The 15,362-nt window shown below is 32.8% G+C and overlaps 1 protein-coding gene and 1 long non-coding RNA gene across 2 annotated transcripts; both read left to right on the plus strand.

The window, feature by feature from the left end:
* Positions 1 to 3,301: 3,301 nt before the first annotated feature.
* On the plus strand, positions 3,302 to 7,240 carry LOC105338271 (3-hydroxyisobutyrate dehydrogenase, mitochondrial). Its single transcript, XM_011443301.4, has 9 exons — positions 3,302 to 3,440; positions 3,588 to 3,604; positions 3,930 to 4,065; positions 4,476 to 4,593; positions 4,842 to 4,963; positions 5,341 to 5,474; positions 5,826 to 5,902; positions 6,523 to 6,679; positions 6,924 to 7,240. Exons 1-9 carry the CDS (start codon positions 3,341 to 3,343, stop codon positions 7,116 to 7,118), a joined length of 1,056 nt encoding a protein of 351 aa, XP_011441603.2. The 5' UTR covers positions 3,302 to 3,340; the 3' UTR covers positions 7,119 to 7,240.
* A 2,519-nt stretch (positions 7,241 to 9,759) lies between these two features.
* Positions 9,760 to 13,441, plus strand: LOC136275365 (uncharacterized). The gene is made up of 2 exons (XR_010713925.1): positions 9,760 to 10,888; positions 13,145 to 13,441. It is a non-coding gene; the product is annotated as an uncharacterized lncRNA (long non-coding RNA).
* The last annotated feature ends 1,921 nt before the right edge of the window (positions 13,442 to 15,362 follow it).

Here is a 15,362-nt window from a genome sequence, read left to right on the forward strand (position 1 = left end):
ACATGTATCATATAATATAAAGTGGTCATTTTTACAAGACATCTGGCTAACAACAAACACCTTAAAAATTAACCCTCAAAAAGAACTTTAAAAAAAAACACAAACAAAATACTGGAGAATTTGCGTCATAACTTTTCCTTGCTTTCTTTGTTATAACAACCCATTCAAGTGATGAATATGACATGCGTAAGCTTGAAACAGCCGTGCATGCGGTGTTAGATAAAATAAATGCCGTTATAATTCACAAAAATCAGATTCTCACAAAAACAAACATTATACACACCATAACATTGTAATGAGGAGGTTTTACTGAATAGTACACTGTCTGCTTTCAAAATAAAGAAGCAGAAAAATTACATTCTGTTTGTCTGAGTTTCCAGGAACTGCCGGTAAGGTTTGTAGGGTTGGGTTAGGAAGTTTCTGAGATCAGGTGTAGGTGAAGTATATCACTGTGAGAATATCTGTCAGAGATTTTCCTCCCCCTTTCTAAATTCCAAACCTTAAATTGGGGATTAAGAAAAGCGATATGTCATAATTTTGACTGCAAGCATTAATTGATATACTTTGAAATATATCGGAGATTCTGGTTCTTCCGTGTTTTCAATCTAGATTGGAATTCCCATCCTGAATCACGGTTCTCCGTGCAGTATGGCCAACTAACTAACTATCGGTATTTTTTTTCATCGCGGTGCGTGAACTTCTAATCGAAAGAGATGTAAGACAAGGAATAGACCCGAAGACAGGAGTTGTTTCAGTTAACAAGAGAAGCCATTGTTTCTTTCAGTCAACAAGTGGATTTTTAAGGAATTGAATTAAACATATTTTATTGACCAGATATGTCAAAAACATATCCAAGTACAAGTTCTAATAACTTAAATTGTCACCTTCTTAATACATATATTATATATTGCACTTACTGCTATGCAGAACTGATATACATTTTTAAGGAGGGGAGGGGGGAGGCAATTACCTCTCCCCTCCTTAAAAATGTTTTTGACTGAACATTAATTGTTTAATGCCCGGGAGAAACTGAAATTTCTCCCGGACATTAAACAAATTATGTTCAGCCAAAAACATTTTTCGTCTTACTAATGATCCCTTATGTAATTCTTTTGCCTCCTCCCCATCTTTTGATATAATAAATTTATCGTAAGTGTTTTTTTTTTTAAATAATCTTTAATTTAGATATTTAATTTAAAATAAATACAAAAAATATTTGAAAAATAAAAGCAAGACAATAATTAAAAAACACAATCTAAAAGACACGTATAATGTAAAATTTTTATGATAGCAATTTAATCTCTATGAAGCAAGTATTTTATTCAGGTAAAAAAAAAATAATCATTGAAAATACCGAATTATGTCAGTGTTAAATAAGATATTTGCGATGTAAGAAAACAACAAAATGAAAACAAATAAAAACACGCATAAATTAAAACATGCTTACTTTTTAGCAATATAATTTTGCAAATTATGACTTCCATAAAATTAAAAAAAACATATTTCTAAACATTTTTTGCTGATTGAAACTGATCTAATCAAGGCAATTTTTTCCCTATAAAGTGAAAATAAACAATTTTGAATGGCAAAATAATTTGCCATCTTCATTCATGACGACAAAAACAACAGGTTGTAAACTAAAGTTTACTCCCTTGTCTGATTTTAACCAAATACAAGCTGACAAGCGCGACCAAATTCTTGCTACAGAAGGATAGTAAATATCAATTGTATAAAATACTCCGTTACCTTTAATTTTTTTAAGGTGGCTCTATACACCACTTATTGATGACGCAGTACGCAAAAAAGTAAATCTGGAAGCATGCAACTCCGGTACTGGCTGATTTAAACTGAGGCGAATTGTATGGGGACCGGTCTTTTAAAAAAATTGTTAAATGAATAGATTTAATTTAATTGGAAAATTCATTACTGACAAGTAATTTGGTGTGTGACACCTTCACGTTGTGTCGTATTATTTATCGAAATAATTAAACGATAAAATCAAGTATAGTTTTTTAAAAAGTTTCTTTCCCATTACCGACATCTTACAGCGTAGCGCATTGAGTTAGTTGGTTCACTTCAAACCCGTAGGTCATGAGTTCGAATCCCGTTAAGAACAATACATGTAAAAATTTAAACATTCCAAAATTTTCTAAAACGGAATTTTTGTTGAATGCTGTGAAAGAAAATTCTAAACTGGTGAAAGTATTTCAATCATAATATACTTTAATCCACATTAATATCCACAGATGTTCCTTACCATCTTAAGGGGATGGGAGGGTGGTTTGAATTTCCCTCATGTTGGGATACATACATGTAAATCCTATTAGTTAATTTCCCCCTTTATTAATTTGACTTAGTTTTGTATTAAAACGAATATATTCACTTATATAGGCCTATAATGAAATATGTATGTATTTATTATTCCAACACAAAATTTTCTTTAACTCAGAAATGGAAAGTCCCCAAAGTGTTGGGCCTTGGGATTTAGGAACGATAACTCTTACCTGTGGAACTTTCAGTCCAAATAAAATTTAAAATATTTTTTATGTGTTTATTTGCAATGATTTTCATTCAATCTTTTAAGTCTCATTTATTAAATTACATTTTCTTATAACATCAAGCAGCTTTTTCAGATGATTTGTCAACAGAATAAGAAAATATGAAAAATTATGTTTTGGGGAAATGTTTTAAAAAATTGCAAAAATAACATTTTTTAAAGTTAAGAAGTGTTATATTTTTTTTAGGTGTCCGAAGGAAATATCCATTATTTGACAAAAAAAGTTCTCTTAATTTGTTAATAGTTAATTTTTAAAATTTTTTTTTACAAAAACACGAAAAATCATTAAAAAATTCTTTTAAAATACTTATAGTATCCCTATCATCATTTTAATATTTGATAAGTATATGTTTTGTGGTCTTCTGTTGAAAATTGGAATAAACAGTGGGTGTATAGAGCCACCTTAAACAGAAGGAGCGAATCGATCATCTTTCTAACCATTCGGTTTATTAGAAGGTTTTAAAACACCTCACTCTAATTTCTTATTTTTTTTTTTATATTACCCCCTTAATGGATAAAAAGTGTGGTTCATCATTTTGACAAACTTGAAGTTGTGTAAATTGGATTTGGCCGAGATTCTGTAGGCTAGATGAAGATGTGAAATTTTTATTCAATATTTTACAAAGATATTGCTCGAGTTAAGAAGACAAACTTGAAAAATATTTTGCAGGGGATAGTTATTTTTCCGCCGTGCCCAACACTTTGGGATGGTATAAAAACGCTAAATTTATTCAAAAGGGTGGGGGTGAAAACTACATCCAAGTCGGGATCGAGGTTTTGAAAATGGCAGGGGTCAGCAGAACTGTTTTAACAACAACACAAATGTTTTCAAGGTTTGTGACAAACACAAGCAAGAACATTTCTTGCAAAAGATGTTTTTCAGGTGAGAATAGATTGTACATGGATATATGAAAATGCAAATTAAAAAAGATGTGCAATTAGAAAGAATGCGAATGTCAATTGACTGAGTTCGAATTTCCTCTACCTTATACTTACTATGTACTTAACTAAACATATCATTTGTTTTCAGTAACAAGGCCAGTGCAGGTAAGACATTAACACTCAATTCCTAGTATTAAAATAATCATATATATGTTTCATGATATTTATTCATATTTATTCACGTGTCTACAGTGGATGGCACACATTAAAGTTTTTAAATTAATGTACTCAACGATTTCATAATCATTAAAAAAATGAAGCTGCGTTTTTCAGAGAAAAAAGCTGTAAATTTTTTTAACTAGTCTGTTAACTAGCCTTGTGTTTGTGTGAAATCAATGTTTTGTGTATTTAAAAAAATGAAAATGTTTTTTTTATCAGTATCAGACAGTTAGTTTATTACAATACAATATGGTTGATTTTTGTTTCTAAGGGGGAAAAACCTCTTATTGGTTTTATTGGCCTTGGAAACATGGGGAACCACATGGCCAGGAACCTGGTCAGTAAGGGATACCCTGTCCTGGTTTATGACGTCAACACAGCTGCTGTAGATGGGCTGAAACAAGCTGGTAAATATTTTCCTGATACCTGTAGTTCTTGCATAAGAGTAGACCACCTTAGAAATATTTTTTGTTTTCCCTTGGACTGAGTGTTTAACATAAAGCGTTTCTAGGAAAAAAAAATCAAAGTTGTATCATAATTATATTTAAAAAATTTATATTCTAAAACAATGAGAATGTACATCATTTTTAACACTCGTACCTCTGCATACCTGGTATGAAGGATGACATAAAAAACATTCTTTAATAGATTATTCCACTACACTAACCATTCTTTTGATAAGCAATATTCATTAAATAAGGGTTTGTTAAATTACCTATGTCACAGTAGCTGCCCTTGCATCAGCCAGAAAACCTCAACTGACAGTTACTACAGAGTGAAATATTACGATACTGTTAGTCAAATAATTATTTTGTAGGTGCCAAGACTGCCAGCAATCCAGCAGAAATAGCAGCCAACACTGACAGAATTGTCACTATGTTACCTGCCAGTAAGCATGTACAGGAGGTGTACACGGGAAACAATGGTATTTTCAGGTAACTAACAATCCATGTTATATTTATTGTACTACTGGTAACAGAATTACCCCCTTCCCTTTTATATTATTGCAAGCTTTTTCATTTTAAGATTTTGGTCAATTTTTTTATTAACTCAACAGGTAGATATAAACTGTAAAAAAAATTGCATTTGGCAACACCTAAACAAAACTATAAACCAGACTTTCATCTTTAAAATTTATTTTCATGAACATCTGTTTTTACACAGATTTTCTTTTTATTCACAGCAAGGTTGTGAAGGGCACCATAATGTTAGACAGCAGTACGATCGACCCTGCCGTCTCCCAGGACATGGCTAAGGTAGCGGAGGGGAAGGGGGCATTCTACCTGGACGCCCCTGTCTCAGGGGGTAAGAACATATATACACCACTCTTAAACACAGGCTTTATTTGTTTTCCTAGTTTTCATGGTTTTTATAGATTAAATTTTCATGTTGTATTGAATTTACCAATAATATACACTGTACTCTTATGTAAAAAATAGCAAAGGTTAAACCAAAAACAGAAATAATCATAACCAACATGTGTATGGAAATCACAGACACCTTCACAAAATGTACATTATGTAATTTTGCTTGTAGAATGTTATTTGATTTGGACTAATTTTATAGAATAATTACAGATTTTAAATAAATTTAATTTGTAACAAGGTGTAATATCATTCAAGTTCTTCCCCTAAAGATAATGTACATAAATAATTAACATTTGTGACCGTCTTTAACAACAGGAGTGAACGCAGCCAAACAAGCCCTTCTGACCTTTATGGTGGGTGGCCCAGATTCCAAGTTCCCAGAGGCCCAGGAAATCCTACAGAACATGGGCAAGAATGTGGTCCACTGTGGGGCAGTGGGCACTGGACAGGTGAGGATTAATAGTGTTGTCCAACCAACAGTGAACATTTTATGTAGTACAGTATACATTTATATTTGAAAAATGATATAGTATAGGTAGTTAATTTTTCATTTTTTTTATTATGAAAGAAAAAAATGATTTATGTATTCATGTCCTCAAAATGAAGAGAAAAGAAAAAAAAATGTTTTTGGTTATTGATCAAAGAAAAAGTTACATGGGAGTTTTTTTTGGGGCTTTTATAAAAAAGCTCTAAAGGTGCTGTTTATTCTAGTAGCACCAGTCCATACATTTTATATCATTTAATAGATAATAAAAACATACAAGCGAGTAAACATAGCTATGGCTTATTTCACATTCCAGGCAGCTAAAATTTGTAACAACATGTTATTGGGCATATCTATGATTGGGACATCAGAAACCATGAACCTAGGAATCAAGTAAGTACACATAGTTCACATATAAATATTGATAGATTTAATTAAGTTATCAAAATGGCTTACAAATGATAATATGTAAGATATCCAAACACGTCTGTTGTAATATGCAAATAAGGATTACGCGGAGAACATGTAATAGAGGTGAAAGAGCCGAGTATGAAATGGTAGATTTCAAATTATATTTATCAGATGTGAGAGAAACATGAATATAAGAAAATTTTTTGATACTTGTATTGATGAACGGAAAGTTAAACATTTACATTACATTGGAATTTAATAGTTTGAACCTTTTTAAAACAATAATTACTGATTAAGTTGTGACTTGGTGACGTTCATCATTTAAAAAGAATTAAGAAAAGTTTTAGAGGTGTATAAAATATATAAATATTTTATGCACCTCTACATTTAGAGCTACATTGAAAAAATTGTATTTAAGTCTGAAACTAAGCAAGAGTTATTTTTCTTTGACCCCCATAAAGCCAGTTATGAGTTCAAAAAAGAAATATCTATGTATACTTATCTGACAAGGTTGTTACTTTCAAATTTTGAACATGAACTACATGGCATATTAAATACCTGCTACAGATACATTCTTTTCTGATGTCATGAACTATTTTTAGACTGGGACTTGATCCTAAGATGCTGGCAAAGATTTTGAACATGAGCTCTGGTCGCTGCTGGTCCAGTGATACATACAATCCCTGCCCTGGGGTGTTCGAGAATGTGCCCTCAAGCAATAACTATGATGGGGGATTTGGTACTGCTCTGATGACAAAGGTAAAACCAGTTGTTGTGGAGAGAGAGAGAGAGAGAGAGAGAGAGAGAGAGAGAGAGAGAGAGAGAGAGAGAGAGAATATGCTATGTGGAAAGTAATTGAACTTAGGTATTTAATTTACTTTATTTCTGGCAAATTTTTAAAATTGATATTATTTACACGGATCAATTTTGTTTTGGATCAATGGTAAAATATCTGGAACAATGTAGTGTACAATTACCTATACAAAATTTATCATGATTTCAGGATTTGGGATTGGCAAACAATGCAGCTAAAGACACCAACTCAGCTGTGAGCTTGGGGCAGCGAGCGTTCGAGATTTACACCAAGATGACTGAAAAGGGTTACGGTGGTAAAGACTTCTCCGTCATCTTTAAGATCCTTGAGGAAATGTCGGGCCCCGAGGTGGAGAAAAAGAAGAAGGAATTCTTTGATCAATGAGTGTAACATTCCCTGCATTATATTCATTTGATAGGAGTATGTCTCTGTTTTAGGTTATAAGTCATTGATGGAATTTATTTCCTAATCAGTCATCGATCTTTACAGTAAACTCTTATAGAATGTGTCAGCTTTTGTTTTGGAAATGTTTGTGAGATGATAGGTCACTGCAATGTTTCGTGTTTTTTTGTTTTTGCACAATTGTTTTTCATGCGGTGAAGCAAAACTAACAGTTATTTCCTTTTAAGGAATTATTTTAGAAGGACATTTGAGAGTCTTTTGTGAAATTTTTATTCATCTAGACATGTACATTAGATTATTAGACTATACTTTGGGTTAAAGTAACCACCTTTTCTATATCACTTGTGTGGTGCATTATAAATGCCATTACCGGTATATTAAATTGTGATAAAGTCATTTAATGAATCATTTTGATACTTCTTTATGCTTTGATAGATGTATATTTTGTATCGAAAAAAGATTGTGTGATATCTACACATGCATACACCAAGATAATACACAAACACTCATAAATGGCACATGTTGATCACTGTGGCACTGTATAGAGTATTAAGAATTTGTGTATTAAGGACAATCTGTTTACTGCATTATATGAATTAAGATCAGTACTGAAATCCCAACAAATACTCATTAGATGATAAATGCCAGATCAAAATGGTAGATCAACTCAGTAATGCATAATTATATTAAAATCTTAGAATCTTTTATTTTCATTCTGTTTACCCAATATTTGGACAAATGAAGACAGCCATGTTTTTAGTGTAAATCTATTTTAAAGAGACAGTTTCTAGCACAAAATGTTATTATTAATGCCCAGTTTCAGGTCTTTCATTAATAAACATGTATAATTTATATGTACATGTATGTGTTTGGATCAGTAAATGGATTTGTAATAAAGTATTTGGATTTCTATGAGTAGTAACTTTTATTCCAATTTACTTTTAATAACTATTTCATTAATAGTTCACTGGCCAAACATTGGCCAATAGTCAAGGGCAGTCCAAAAATAATCACATTGGAAAATAAGAATTTTATAAGTAATATTGATCAAATGATTTTTAAGAAAAAAAAATCATACATTGTTCCTCTTTATTTGTATGATAACTTTCATGGATACTAGTCTATAATGTCTTTATTTGTGAAACCTTGCCGCACCTGCATTTATTCCTACGACCCCTGGCTCCTCTAGCTTCTCATGTCGTCCATCCAACTTTTCCACAGGTCGTCCATCCGATTTTTTTCACCTTCCCAGGTCGTCGATCCGTCCGAATTTTCCCAGGTCTTCAATTTAATTTTTTCAGACGGGGGCTACAGACCTGCAGCTACATTTCTCAGTGTGTCTCTACATCCGGGCTTTGAAGAATGGATTTGTTTCTGATTCTCCCTCTTGTTATGACAAAATATTTTTCTTCTCTCGAGAAAGATGGTCCTCTGAATTCGATCAGAGACACACGATATTTTAAGCTCTGATATACGTTTGTTAATATATGTTATCATCAATCTAGTCCAACTGCTAAACCCAAAACTAGTCAGTTCCATAATATCGACCTTCATCAAAGTACTGAGAGTACTGGGACGCAGATTTACTTTTCAAGTAGATTCAGCATGCTAAGTATGTTAGAACCATTTTAACAAGACCTTGGACTTTCAGTAGGACGTAACTATCTATTTCTTGCGTCAAAACAAGTTAAAAATGACGCTGGTTTCATGTGAAATATACACCGATTGCGTAGTCTTTGCTCAAAAGCCAGACAAATCTTGTTGATTTCAAAGAGCAATGGCAGAGTGGCCTTCAATGAAATAGACAGGCCTACGTCACATTGATGTTTGCAGCAACTACCCAAAGTCCAAGCTCTTGTTATAATGGTTCTAAGTCAATAGTACCCTTAGATGCATCACCCATTGCCAAGTTTTGAAGATTAGTGTAGGATCAATAATGACATAGATATGGGACCTCCAAAACCTTCAACCTGCCGTTGACGCTGATTGTATATATAAATAACGTATGGGGACCTCCAAAATCTTTGACCTGACGCCGACGCTGATGGTATAATACATGTAAACCGTAAGCTCTGCCCAACTTTGTTTCGGTGAGCTCTAGCAATGAATTGAGTGAAAATTAAATTAGATAATAATAAGTTTATTAAAAAGCGTGTTGGATTTAAAAATATAAAACCAGTTTTGTGATCACATTTTCACGACGTGGCTGAGCTTTCAATAGACTATGGTCAAAAGTCCATGCCTTTCGCCTCAATTTTTTTTTATCAATAATGATCAATATTTCTTAACACAATTTGGCAAGACTAAAATGTAACCATTTTCACTAGAGTATTATTTACTGGCGGAGCCGCAAGAGGAAAGACTGAAGATTGGAACCATTTTCTGGCTGTGGCATAGGAATACCGCCGAAAATTATACTTTATTATTATTAGGGTCTTCCGTTTCCAACGGAAGACCCTCTTGTTTTTCTTCATTAGGGTCTTCCGTTTCCAACGGAAGACCCTCTTGTTTTTCTTCGGTTTCTTTTTATTAGGGTTTTCCGTTTTTCAACGGAAAACCCTTCTGTTATTCTACTGTTTCTTATTATTATTTTTTTTTTATCCGCAAATTTTGTGTAGGCCATTTCTCGAACATTTGTTGTCTGATTGTTATGAAACTTTCAGGGTATGTAGACAATGTTAATATCTCGAGACGTTTTTTTCAAATTTTTAAAATTCACTTCCGGTAATGAGTTATTGCCCTTTAATTGAAAATTTGGGGGTCTTTTGTCCAGAGTTGATCTCGGGAACTACAAAAGATAGTTGCATGAAATTTAGCAGAATTGTTGGTAACATTTTATAGTTTTGCTGGCATGAAAAGTTTGGCAAAATGATTTTTAGTTTTTAAGCTATTTGCCGGTAAAGTATAAGGTTTTGGGGGGTCTGAAATTTTGTTGTTCTTTGTATAATAACCTTTAAACTAAAAATATTTTGTTAATACATATAGAGCAAAAGTTGTTTAGAATAACGAGAGCTTTCATTTAAAATTAAGAAAAAAGGGCTGGCCCCTATAATTAGGGGTCAGCAGCTCATACACGTATTTTTCTGATAGCAAAAATCATTATCATCTAATGAAAAAAAATGAATTCAGTTATTGTTAATATATTAAATGATGTCATTTGGTATCAAATTAAACAAGTTCTGTGCTATATTTTTTTCAAATTTCATAAAACAAATATGTGAGAATCGTACATGAACGAGTTAATATGTCTACATAGACACACAAGCGAACAAATGCCACTTTAAGGCCCAGGCATTTACTGCATTACGTTGTGTTGCGTCTTAGATAAATTGTTGTGATTCAATTTCATTTTTTTCATCTATATCATTTATGAATTCAATGAACACACATTATTTAAACGTTCTATGTGCAACTATTTGTCGGGGCGCCCCTGTATGTAACCCCCGCGCGCGCGCCGAATGTAAACAGAAACGAACGGCATTGTAGAAAAGAGAGAGCCGTAATGCAGAAGAGAAGTTGTGTATTCTTTCGGTGTATACATGCATTTTCTATTTACTGTGAAACATATGAACATGCACAGGGAACAATACTACATATTTGTTTAAGGAGGATATTTTTCTCGTGTGAATCGTTTACGAGGAAATTCTGACAGCCACACTTCTGTCGACGATCAGCCGTTGATAAGCTACGAGTAATAAAGGAGAAAAGATGGACATTAAAGTGTGTGATTTATGTGGATGTTACTGAAGAAGGTGAGGCTTTTACTCCTTTTAAAGTTTCTTGTTAACGGGTTAAAATTTAGTATATAGTATAGATGTACATTTAAGTACGTGCACACTGTTAGATGTTTTTGTTATGATGTGGGTGTTTGTTTACTAACGTGTAATTTTTACATGTTTCATGGATGTTTAGACTCGCTCAAGGTTCATGGGGGACTGGAAAGGGTAACTGAATTTATCTATTTAAAAAAATAACAGATCGTGAATTTTCAACTCAAAATTCAAAGCAGGGTCTAATTAGAAACATATCATATATTCTTGTGCAGAAGACTCCAAATGTAGTCATGAATACCCTGTAGACATAACTTCAAGTAAATAAAATTGTAGACTTCAGAGTTCAAACATGACTTTAATATCTTTATGATGCCGATCATTGTATCATTAGAGAGGTTTAGCAGACCAACGGGTACCCGGTACATGTACTTCTACATGTAGGTTACAAGTTAGAACTATGCGTACCATTCTACCAGTTCACATAATTTTTCTTGTTTAGCAGTTATGATGTGTACTTAAATTGTCTTTGTTAATGTTTTTAATGTAAGTTTTTATTCTCTTTTTTTAATCTGACTACTGGCAGTACTGGCGTGCGAGCAGTTCTCGCCGAGGACCATTTCTCGCTGGTGCACTGTTACATCATATTTTCGTATGTAATTTTATGTGTTGATAAAATGACGTAACAATGCACTGGTGAGAAATGGTACTCGGCGAGAACTGATCGCACGCCAATATTGATTAATTACAGACAAAAACTGAAGGTTTTTATTTTTTATTGAACAACATTGTTTAAAATAATTCTTTATATATGTGACGATCAGACCGGTTTGAATACCAGTGGCAGATAGCTCAGTTGGTAGAGCACCTGACTAGAGATTCAGGGGGCCCAGGTTCAAATCCCGGTTTGGTCCTTCATTATTTCTACCATCCTGTTACAATATTGGTGTTGTGACCAACCCCTGGAACTAACAGGTTAACTCGATTCTGCCAGGGGTTATCTTCGAGGGTGAAGATCATTTAAGGGGGGAGGAATGTGACGGTCAGACTGGTTTGAATACCGGTGCCAGATACATGTAGCTCAGTTGGTAGAGCACTTGACTAGAGATTCAGAGGGCCAGGTTCGAATCCCAGTTTGTTCCGTCGTTATTTCTCCCATCTTTTACATATACATGAATATCAGATATATGACAGATGATTAAGGGTCATCACATGTTTTGCAAGATGCAATAAGTGTTAAAAACCTTTACTTTACAACACAATACATTTAAGTGAATATTTATGTTTCTTGTTATTATTTGGTGTGGTTTTCTTGACAGTGTCACATAAACAATTTACCCGCTCCTAAAACACAAACTTTCTTTTTGTGGATTCAGCTTACCGCTGATTGGCTGCTGTTGCAGCAGACAAATAAGATATGCACGCACAAAACACAATGAACTTATCAGAGAATGAGTCGAGTTTATTTCAACTGTTGGAATTTGGGTATTTTTTTTTTAAATGTATACTTGTGACAAAACATATATGTGGTACATACAGCTGTAGCTTTATGAAGAAAATTTTGGTTAGACCATATATACCTATCATGCAAGTAAATGATATTTACAAAAAACTTGCAATTTATGGCGCACGAAATATACGCTAGTTTTATAAAGATTGACATACATGTAATGTACCACATTCTGTGAAAAATAATCTATTAAAAATTCTTCATTAAGTTTACTCATACATGTTTTATGCTTATTACACATAGTATTGTTTTTAAAACATGTAATTTATAAGAAAATAAACAAAAACCCTCGCTAAATTTATTTGCCAAAAAAAAGAAAACACAGTAGAATTGATAAAAAATGGTATACCAGAAGCTAATACCAGTACATGTACTTTGACGCTGTTCGGTGGGTAATATTCATTTGTAATTTACGAATTGAAATATTGACTGTTGCACTACAAGTACGGTACCGTAATAAACTCTCTCTCTCTCAAACTCTCTCTCTCTCTCAATTTGATAAGTGTTTATACCTATGAAAATTTTTTAATATTATATTATGACTTGATATGCAATTTTTTGATCTTGTACTGCCTAAATGTTATATCATGTATTGGGATATGTCATACTTATTACACTGCATGGTCAGTGTATTTTTTACAGAAATACTATGCATATGTTAATGTAAACACAGCTATTACTAGTACATGTATGTAAACACAGCTAATTATTTTTTTTTTTTATTTCAGCTCAAAACAGCCTCTTGTTACCACATGGCTTTTACCGGTACCTGTTGATTCTTGTGGGTCAGCTCCTGAGATTAACCTGTCACCTCTATCCACATGCATATTCCTTGTGTTCTACAGACTATTTACCGGTAATTCAAATTAAATCCGATAATGCATGAACAATAATGGAACTTGAAGAAAGCATCATGCCATGTTGTGGTTTGTGTTTGATAAGAAATTATGAAAACAAAATTAAGGCTGTTTAAAGAAATTCATAATTGCTGTGAAAATTTGTTTTTCAATAAAAGTATGCAATTATGTTTCCTTTATTTTTTATTTCATAAAGATATTTAGATGTGTTTACATAATTGAAAAATCCCCCCCCCCTCCCCTCTATTTAATTGTCTGCATTAAGATTACATGTAGGATATGTAAATGTACATTTGACTTTGAAATAACATCTGCTATGATAATTACTTTTGAAATGAACAAGAAACAACCTATTTCTACCTTTCTAAGGTATATATGCAGAAAAAAAGTAGAAAAACATGTCAAATTTGAACATTTTTCATTGAAATCAACTCTGTCTTCAGCTACCTGGGTGTGTTTGAATTTAATTCTAATTTAAGGCAGATGTCTAACTTGTAGGTTGTAACTTACTGTTTTAGCATGGTTAGAAGGAGACTATAGAAATCAGAATAGATTAGATATTCACTAAATATGATTGTTAGCTTACTTTTTTCATGAAAACAAGAAATCACAAGCAGGACAGCTGTCTATTTGTTAATTAAAATGGTACAAATCATACAATAAACAAATAAAGATCAAATTTTAGAATCATTGATGATTGTTTTCAAATATGTGTGAGAAATTACTCAAGGAAATTGCCACACGTTTCATAAAATTAGGTAAAACATTTCAAACCATGACTTTTTATGAAAATCAAAAGATTGGGGGGGGGGGGGGGGGTATACATGTAAGGGTATTTCTAAGTGATGTGAAGCTTTTATCATGATTATATCATGTAGGCATATGTTGTATTGTATAAGGTTTCCTTTTAAAGGTGGTTGAACAACAGTTGACCTCTAAAAGGTCAGGTAAAGATGTGTTACTATGGAGAACCCTGTAAATCTGTGTTTACTAAAGGAAATTGGAAATGGTGGGTTCACTTAAATGGCCATATTTTTATTAAACCTCAATGGAATTGGCAATATGTCGTATTCTTTTTCTCAGAATTGCTTTAGCTTTCTTATTCTAAGACAAACCGTCTTTTCATAAAAATGTTAGTGTACTAAGTTAAAGGTACAAGGAACAGTTTCGGATAAAGTATCGTCAATATTTTTGTAAAATTGAGAGTGACTGTACTTGAAGGTTTATCATTGTTGCGTAGATTCATGAAATGAATTTTAATGATTATCAATAGTTAGAGGGATGTCTCTTGTTGGAATTGGTAAGCAATATTAAGGCCCCTAATTTTAAGTACATGAGAAGCAGAAATAAATTGTGAAACTTGCGGCTATGACAGATGTGTTGACTTTACAGTGAAATTGAAGGTTACAAACGGGAGGTTATATAACATGAAATGTAGGTGGATGGGATATTATATGCCTATTTAGTATTTACTGGGTATGAGGACAATAGCAAGTTTATTGTCCCCCAAGACAGCAACTATTTAATGAGGCAAAGCCATGGGAAATAGTTGCTGTGGAGTGGGACAATAAACTTGCTATTGTCCGAATAGTCAGTTAATTGGTATTTCATTATACAGAAGAAAACTTTATTTGTCAGCGATGCAGAATTTCTTGATGATAAACAAATTAGAGTTAAATCAAACTTTGTATTCAATGCGGCAATCTTATTAGGTCAGACGTGTTCCGAGTTTAAGGTGATATGGGACACTTCCATCTTGTGACGTATTGTTTATCGAAATAAACAATAAAATAAAGTGTAATTATATAAGTACATGTAGTTTCTTTTCAAAAATGGTCACCTAACTCCTTAACGCAGTGGGTTAGAGGGTTTACTAGGAACCTGTAAGTCATGAGTTCGAATCCCGCTGGGGTTTTTACAATTTTTACCTTTTCAAATATTTTTAAAAGCTATTTTTTTGTTAAATATTGTAAAATTTGAAAATTCTAAACCGGTGAAAATTTTTCAATTATACAGTACTTTAATCCACATTAATATCGACAGATGTCCCATACCACCTTAAAAAGGAGGGAAATCAAATTCTGCTGAT

The sequence above is a fragment of the Magallana gigas genome, chromosome 5, assembly GCF_963853765.1.
Source record: "Magallana gigas chromosome 5, xbMagGiga1.1, whole genome shotgun sequence".
Lineage (NCBI taxonomy): Eukaryota > Metazoa > Mollusca > Bivalvia > Ostreida > Ostreidae > Magallana > Magallana gigas.